General features: G+C 35.4%; 1 protein-coding gene across 1 annotated transcript; it reads left to right on the plus strand.

The window, feature by feature from the left end:
* Positions 1 to 5,669: 5,669 nt before the first annotated feature.
* Positions 5,670 to 7,919, plus strand: BKA55DRAFT_584875 (GMC oxidoreductase). Its single transcript, XM_046194394.1, has one exon. The coding sequence runs from the start codon at positions 5,780 to 5,782 to the stop codon at positions 7,727 to 7,729; it is 1,950 nt and encodes a 649-aa protein (XP_046042017.1). The 5' UTR covers positions 5,670 to 5,779; the 3' UTR covers positions 7,730 to 7,919.
* The last annotated feature ends 1,695 nt before the right edge of the window (positions 7,920 to 9,614 follow it).

The following is a 9,614-nucleotide window of genomic DNA, read 5'->3' on the forward strand; positions in this document are numbered from 1 at the left end:
ATATAAAGTTCTTTATAAAGGAGTTTATATAAGTCTATAAAATGCTTTAAGGCCAGATTATAAAGGAATTCTTATAACTACCTTTAGTATAATATATATTTATATTTAGGCAAATATCTTATTTAGCCTTAATAGGTTATTATTAAGGAAGGCAATAATAGCTATAAAATAAATCCTATAATTACTAATAGAGTTTTACTACTTTAATAGCTATTTATAGGTAAGGATAGTAGGGGGAAGTAAATAGTAAAGAAGGCTTATAAGGTATATTATAATAAGAATAAGTTCTTAATAAGACTATATTAGTTATATAAGTTTTAATATAATTAATATAATATTATTATAAGACTAATACCTATTACGTTATTAGTTTAATATCTTATTATTATAATAAACCTATATAATAAGTATAACTAGGAAGATAATACTAAAGATAATCTATATTATCCTTATAATAGCATTAATAACAAAAAGGGAAATATAAATCCTAATTATATTTAACCTAGTAAAGATATTATAATAAGATAAATTTAAAAGTATTTAAAAAAGCTCTTCTTATTTATTAATATAAAGGAGATTATACTTATACTTTATAAAAGTAAATTACTTAATAATAGTAATATAATAATCTATTAAATTATTATAAATATATCTATTATACTTAAATATTTAATAAAGTTCTTTAATAATTACTTTACTATTTAGAAATAGCTTAATAATAAATCTTGCCTAACTTAAAACTTAATATCTTATTAAAATAAACTAATAGATCTTATAAAATAAAATATAAGGAAAGGCAGGGCTTTATTTTAGTAATATATATAAATAGATATAAAAAGGTAAATATATAAGCTAGTTATATTAAAAAGCTAAAGCTAGGTTAGCTAGGATTAGAAAGTATCTTAGGTTATATTATAAACTTAAAAAAACTTGAACTTAACTTAAAATAGCTAGAAATAAATACATAATCCTAGTTAAGTTACCTTTATTACTAATAGTTTATAATATATAAAGATTTATATTATTATATTAGACTTTCCCTTAATTTAGTTATTAGCTTTACTATATTAAAGTAATATAAATTAATAGTTTTTACTTTATGCCTTAAACCTATTATTTTCTTATATACTTTAAGTAAATAATAATCTTCTATAATAATTAGCTATTTAGCCTTTATAAGCTAAGTATTATATATATATCTATTTATATCTCTTCCTCTTATATAAATAATATATAAATATATTATTATAGCTTATTTATAAAGTAGGCTAGATTTAAACTAGCTTTTATTAGTAAGAAGTAAATAAATTGGGGTTGCCCTCTTATTATTTAGAATTTTATAAATAAGTTAGATTCCCCTACTTACTTAATAAAAGTATAATATATATATAATAAATAGCCTTAACTCTTGCTATTTTAATTACCTCCTTATAAAGTATATAAAACACTAGTAATAATATAAGTAATCCCTAATACTAGTGCTATTATATATAGCTTATTTTTATTATATTTATAAACCCTAATAACTTATAATAAAGTAAAGTTTATTATATTCTTTAAAAAAATATTTTAATATAGTATTATAGTTATATTATATAATATAGTCTTATAATTATATTATATAATATATCCTAATATATTATATTATATAATAAGAAAGACTATATAAGTTATTTTAATTGCAAATTAGTAACTTTAGTTTTTATACCTTAGGGTATAAAGACTTACTGCCTTTACTTAAAGACTTAGCTTAATAAATATTAATTTATATCCTAGGGTTAAAAATTATAAGCCCCCTTTTCTAAATAAAATATATATATATACCCTTATAATATATAACCTCTTAGTTTATACCTTAAGGTTAAAAACTTCTAGTTTTACTTACTTTATATAAATACCTAAAGTTATTTACTTACTTTATACCCTAAGGTATAAACATAGACTTACCCATAACTATAAGGTTAAATTCCCTAGGCTATTATTTTTAGCCCACTTCTAGCCCACCTTTTGACCTACCTTTTAACCTATTCCAACCCTACACCTAAGGCTAACCCTACCCCTAAGACTTTCCCGAGCTGGGGTCATATAGGCACACTTTATTATAAAGCGCATCCTGCAGCTAAAGCGCGAGGGGGGGTCGCAGGCCAAGATTAAGACCGAGATCAAGCTAACACCCCAGACTTTAGGCAAACTATACCACAGGCTTATTCAGGGTAAAAGGAATAGCTCAGACACCTTAAACTTAATGCAATATATCTATTACTCCACAAGGCCATTAACAATAGACAAGCTCTAATAGGCTATAGTAATTAACCCTAATTGCATTTATAAGTCATTTAATAAATACTAAAACTCAGATAAATTCATCGCTAATAATAAGATTAATAAAAGAATTAATACCCTTAGCTGCAGCCTCGCAGAGATTATATAATCTAGAAATACCTATATTATTTAATTTATTTATTAGTTAGTTAAGGACTTTTTTATAAAGGGTAGACTAAAGCCTTTAGATAATATTATAAAAGCAGTAAACCTAATAATCCCTATTATCTATTACTGCCTCTCCTATTCTTATATCTACTACTTTAGAATAGTTATACTATCTTAATTAAGATCTCTTAGGAAGAAGGATAAATTAAAATTCCCCTTATTATATTATACTATAATGTTATAGGTATCTTATATAAAGCTAGGCAATCTAGCTAAAGTATCTCTAAATAATCTCCTAGATTTACTTAGATGGCTAACAGAGCCCCTAATTAACTTATAGGTATAGATATATAAGGCATTAGAGCATTATGCAGGTAATTGCCTGTTAAGCGGAAGTAATTATATATATATTATAGCGAGATACGGCTTAATAAAGCTGCTATCATATCTGCTCCTTAACACGGGCAAAGTCGACGTTAATGCGAGAGACACAAAGTATAACTGGATGCCACTGTAGTAGGCCGCTAGGAATAGGCATAAGACCGTAGTTAAGATGCTCCTTAACATAGGTAAGGTAGATGTCGATGCAGAAGATTTCTATGATTTAACTGCATATTAGCTATCTGTCTTTAATTATTATAAATAAGTTAAATATTAATTAGCGGCTTAGGGGGCACTGGCATCTTCTGATAACAGGGCTAATAGAGTATTTATAGTCTGCTAAGAAGGACTCTAAATGGTTAGCATCCTACTCGAGAGGTACACTATAGGTACAGAAAGTCCTGCTATATTGGGGGAATATTAAATCAATGTGTATAGCTTCTGATGCCTTCGACGCGCGATTAACCCAAGCTACCCTAAACATGAATGGCGTGAGGGCGCCGGAAAAGGCTTAGCTTTCTACGTTATCTGCCATGTAGGTAGCACTAGCTACAGATTGATTGATTTATAAGCTGACACATGTGATAATATCTGGAGAATACCCTAAGCCGCCGGGGTGTTTTGTTTTTCCTTTTCCGTTTCAGTGTCCAGTTCCGGCCCGAGTATCCCTGGTAATAGATAGAGATATACCTATAACTATATTGGGACCATGCGGTGTAATAAGAAAGCCTAATAGTATAAGAAAGAATCTCCAGAAAGCCTTAAAGCCATTAAGGATTACTAATCCCTATTTCCCCTTATTATCAGCCTTATACTTCTTATATAAACTCTACTATCGTGCCTATCGCTAATAAAGCTTTTCCCGTAGATAAAGAGGATGATGACCTTGCTGTCTGTTAGAGGCCTCGGCGATAGGTTGCTTAGATTTTGTCGCTCTATCTTTAATCTGTGTCTCCTCTGCGATAATACCCGGTTCCTTAGCAAAGGGTCCCTTATTAAATTTAGGCATCGCAGAAAGCAAGCTGGGCCTACGGATAACAGTCGACGTCTTTACCAGAGATAAATCGCCATCGTAGAATGGCCCTATGTATTAAACTCAATATTATCGCCGCCAGATTCAGCATCGCGAAGTTCAGTGAGATTAGGGGCTTAAGTTATGGCTATACCGGTAGCTTGCCATATCCCCACCTGAGGGTTGGCATTGATTAGCGATATGGACGCTCCACGAACGCCATTGACGAAGCCATTGCCGGAAGATATCTCTGGGGATGAGGCAGATGGAGGTTCTGACATCGCGATTGATGCTGTTCACTTTCTTTGGCGTCTTGTTGTGGTTGGTAAAACTAGGGGCACGCCAGTCCATATGAATAACGAATCTAATTTAATCTTACTGTCTCGGAGGGGTCGGCTTTGACTTCTTCCTCGACTAGGGCACCTGTCTCAATACAGTATGCCTTAGCTCGTTCGCTTACTCAGGGCTTTAACCAATCCTATCAGCGCGATAAGACCGAAACTGAGTCTGTGGGTTTGAGCTGATAAGACCGAGAATCTGGATCAAGGGCCCGAGAGTACGTGTTTAGAAAAAAATCAATCGATTGTCCAAATTCAGATTTGGATTTTAACACTACCCAATTTGGGTTTCATACCTCTGCAGTACCGGTTGTATAAAAGACTGGATGCCGTTTTTAACTCAACGAACCCGCAAGACCCCCACAGACATGACCCAAAGGATGCGAGGTGCATCAACTAAAAGAACAAACCTGACTCAGAACAATCAGGCTATCCTCTGCGCCATCCCTTGGCCTTCTGCTATGTGATTTAGAAAGTTTAGCTACCAAGTTCCGCCCTGAGCGGAAGTTCTGCCCCTAATTCAAGCAGAACTAAGACAAAGGTAACGAAACTAGTAAGGTCAGTACCAGGAAGGATCTTGGCTGTGACTAGTTCACGTCACTTGTTCCTTCTTGCGTACTAGGCAAATGTACAAGGGCAACCGCTTTTTAAGAAGCGATGTCACGTATCTACATCTTATTACAGCATTGTGGCCACATGGCTGATTATGCCGTTGAGATACGTCATTGCTGTTCACGAAACCGGGAACGAGATGGTGGACTGACAAATTGTGCATTTTCCATGCGCTCTGTGATGGATTCTTAGTAGTTCTGGATAAAAGACTTATGACAGCATGAATTGTCGATACTCAAAGAATGGATACATAAACGTGACAAGGCCTTTCCTACCTGTCTTTCACGATAAAAACAAGTTTGAATCTAGTTCTACCTCATGAAAAGGTTCCTGATAAGTACTGGTTCTATCTCCATATATCAGAGCCACCCAATAACTAAACAAGGGCAATTTAATACTTACGAGAAACATTATAAGATGAACACTGCGTTGCCAAGTCTTTAGCGTAGTGGTTTAGGCAAGGCAATCTAATAGAACATTGAGTAAATAGACATGTCATACATTATTGACACTTGCTTAATATGGCGCACCAATTACACATGCTCTACCCCTCAGGTATTAACAGAAATCTACCTCGGTATTCTCATACGGCACAGCATCACGGTCGAAATTGCGGGGTGAGGGTCATAAATTAGCACTTCCAATCACAACCTTGTTTGGGATACCAACATGATGGTCTCTATTAGAAATTGCCATATTTGACTAGACCGAGACGCGATAAAACAAGCGTTGCGCTTTTGGGATACACGTCCGGTCAGCGCTGGTATCAGCCGGATCTAGAACCGCAGATGAATATGTCGATCCTCGCCGATCTTGGAGCATTCGGGGACGGGACAATGTCCGGTGCAGGACAATACAAATGCCGAAGAAAAGTCATAAGGCATTGAATTGGAGTAGGTATCCCCGATGGCTACGTTTGTCATATATTTAAAGAATTCAGTCTCCGGATGTTGGCTGTTTGGATTAGTGCTTCATTGTGTATACTTCAACTACCTCCTCATTTACAATGAAACCCACCAATATCTTGGCTGCCGTTAGCGCCGTCGCATCCGTCGTCGGAGCAGTAGACCTCACTGGCTACGAATATGTCGTTGTCGGATCAGGAGCCGGTGGTGGTCCTCTCGCCACTCGGCTCGCCCTAGCTGGACACAAGACACTGCTCATCGACGCAGGTGACGACCAAGGCCAGAGCCTTAACTACACAGTACCAGCTTACTCAGCGAGGGCATCTGAGGACGAAGACATTGCCTGGAACTTCTTTGTCAGACACTATGCCGATGACAAGAGACAAGCCCAAGACTATAAAACGACCTATGAAACACCTGATGGCGGCGAATACACCGGCCTCGATCCGCCTAAGGGCTCCACTATCAAGGGAACCTTATATCCTCGAACCGCCACGATAGGTGGCTGTACTGCTCATAACGCGCTCATTGCGCTCTATCCATGGAAGAGTGATTTTGAGTATATCGCAAGCCTGACAGGTGATACTTCCTGGTCTGCTGATAATATGCGGAAATATTTTGTCCGTCTTGAAGATAATAACTACCTCTTGCCTGGAAAGCCCGGCCACGGTTATAATGGCTGGCTAAGCACAGAAACTGCCCCGCTCACCATTGCCCTTCAAGATCCTCAGCTATTAAGCTTGATTACTGGAGGAGCATTTGCCCTTGGCAACCTGACCGACAACATCATCAACGTGGCAACTCTGCTTGCTGGAGACGCCAACGCTGATACAGACGGCCGAGATGCAAAAGGAGGATTCTTTCAGGCCCCCATTCACTCAAAGAATGGTATTCGAGTTGGCCCCAGAGAGTTTATCCTCGCGGTACGCGATGCAAAGGATTCAAAAGGAAACAAAAAGTATCCTTTGGACGTGCGTATGAACTGCCACGTCACAAAGGTCGTCTTTGACGAGTCTGAGGATCCTCCCCGTGCCACAGGCGTTGAGTTTCTGGACGGAAGGGGTATTTACAAAGCAAGCCCCCTGTCACGATCTGCCGGTGCCGGTAAGCCCGGATCCGCTACAGCTTCACGCGAGGTCATTGTTGCAGGAGGAACATACAACTCTCCTCAGATTCTCAAGCTTAGCGGAATCGGTCCTACGGATGAATTGAAAAATTTCAACATCCCCGTGATATCAGACCTCCCCGGTGTAGGCACCAATCTTCAGGACCATTACGAGATCGTGGTTCAATCGCGCATTCCAAAGAACTTCAGTGCCCTGCATGGCTGCACATTTGACGGTGGACCAGACGATAAATGCTTGGACCAGTGGCAAAAGCCTCTTCTTGGCTTAACAGCTAACAAGGGGACGTATACCTCTTCTGGCTTGCCTGTCGCAATGCTGTATAAGAGCACTGCCGCCGACAGAGGAGACTGGGATATCTTCGCCTTTGGAGGTCCTGTTAACTTCCGCGGCTACTTTCCCCACTATAGCTATAACGCTACAGCTGAGCATGACATTTTTTCTTGGGCCATTCTCAAGGGCCAGCCGCGAAACCATGCTGGAACTGTTACATTGAAGTCCGATGATCCGCTAGATGTCCCGGAAATTGTTTACAATTATTTTGATACTGGCGATGACGGATACGAAAAGGATCTCCAAGCTTTGGCAGAGGCAGTAGACCTCACCAGAGACGCATTTGACCGGCAAATTATTCCTACCAAGGAAGTTCTCCCAGGAGCTTCAGTTAGTACAAAAAGTGAAGTCGAGGATTATATCAAGAACACAGCTTGGGGACATCATGCTAGCTGTACATGCCCTATCGGTGCAGATGACGATGAAATGGCCGTCTTGGACTCAAAGTTTCGAGTACGCGGTGTCAAGGGACTGCGTGTAGTGGATGCTTCTGTGTATCCGAGAATTCCTGGAACCTTTACAGCTGTTTCGACCTTTATTGTTGCTGAGAAGGCTGCGGATGACATCTTGAGCGGCCTGTCGCACTTATCCTAGATTGGAAAATGAGGGATCTGCCCTCGGCGATTTGTAATCCCAACTCTAGTTGTTCTCACCTTGTAATATTAAGCTTAAGATAATTATTACAGAATTGCCTATATTATATCCTCCTAATTATTATAGTATTAGGATTATAGTAGCTTTATATTATATTTATTATATCTTTAATCTTATACTTAGAGGCCAGAAGATTAGACTTTTATATTTAAATAATAAAGTTTATAATAGCCTCTTCTTTATGTTCTAAGAGGAGTCGCGGCCGGCGCTTACTTAGCTTAGGAACTTACTTAAAATTAAGAGTATTAGCCTTTTTAAGCCGCTTAACAATATGCATAATAGATAACTTCTTAGAGCCGGGATATTAATACTTAGCATTACATAGAATAAGAGCCTTCTTTAGGCTATTAGAAGCATTATAAGATAAGCCCTTTTAAAGTTATTACTATAAAAGAACTACTGCCTAGGCGGCTTTAAGGTTAGGATCTGATAGCATAATGCACTTAGATAAAAATTCTCTTCTTTTTACTAATTGGCGTCTAGATTTGTGTTAAATCACATACGAAATCAATGCAATTCGCGACAGCCGGCAGAGCAGGGTTGTACTACACTTTTGTGCTATCCTACCTTTTTATGCCCAACTAAGCTTGGTTAGTTGGCCCCCCCCCCCGGTCGAGCTAACAGGTAAAGAGATTATAAGCTGTAATTATTAGCTTAAGTAGCCCTAGGCAGGGGTATAATAAAATTAAGGCCAATATACTTCTAGGAAATTTAGCTACTAAGGTTATTAAGAAGGTTAATAAAATTCTTAATAACTAATATATATAATAAGCTTATATCTTAAAAAATCCCTTAATCTCTTACTTTTTTATTTAATTAACAAAATCTTAACTAATAAACATATCTGAATTTAATAGCAAGGGTAATATTCTTCTTGCCCATTAAGCCCTTTAATATAACCTAAAATTAAACATTTAACTTACTGCCTTAATTTATAATATCTGCCTTAAAAAGCTAAGTTACTGCCAGAAAGGCATGCAATCTCAATATAATTAAATTCTAAATTATATAAACTATCTCATCTAAAAAAAAAATTATAGTTTAGTTTATTTTTAATTTAGATTTATAAGGATTTCCCTTATAACTATATAGTATTAATATAATAATTACGGTTGCCAAACAGGTAATCTAGTCTATATTAAGTTTTATATTTATAAAGCTATAAGGCATTATACTAAGTAATAGCAAAGTATTATATCTCTTAATAGTTAATTATATAGTTTAGGCTTATTAAGGTAAAGAAGTCTTATTAATAGCTAATAAGCTAAGTTTTATAAAAGTATTAAATAAATATAATTTATATATAAAAGGTAGTTATCTAGCTTAATAAAAAATAAAGGTAATTTAAAAACTAAATCTTTAAGGATTATTAATAATTTATAGTAATTTAACCTTAAAGTATTATAATTTAAGTAATTAAATAAAAGAGGATTATTACTAAAAGAAGTAATCTTGGTATAATTAGTGGAAATTGTAGAGGCCACGTGATGTAGTTGCGGGGGTTGTAATTATTAAAGATATAGCTAATTAATTACTTGCTAAGTATAATATACTACCTATTAGCAAGCCCTAAGCTTTTAACTTTATTAAGTAATATAAAGAGCTTAAGAAATATTTCTTTTATAAATAAGATTATTAAAGAGCTAAATATAAAGATCTAACTATTATTTATAACTAGTTTAGGCTTATAGAAAATATAATCTTTAAATATAATATTTAATTAAATAATATTTATAGCTTTAATAAGACTAGCTTTATAATAAGTATTATTATAAGTAAAATAGTTATTATAGGTATAAAAAGGCATAAATAACTAAAATTAGTA

This window comes from Fusarium redolens (assembly GCF_020744475.1).
Source record: "Fusarium redolens strain MPI-CAGE-AT-0023 chromosome Unknown BKA55scaffold_28, whole genome shotgun sequence".
Classification (NCBI taxonomy): domain Eukaryota; kingdom Fungi; phylum Ascomycota; class Sordariomycetes; order Hypocreales; family Nectriaceae; genus Fusarium; species Fusarium redolens.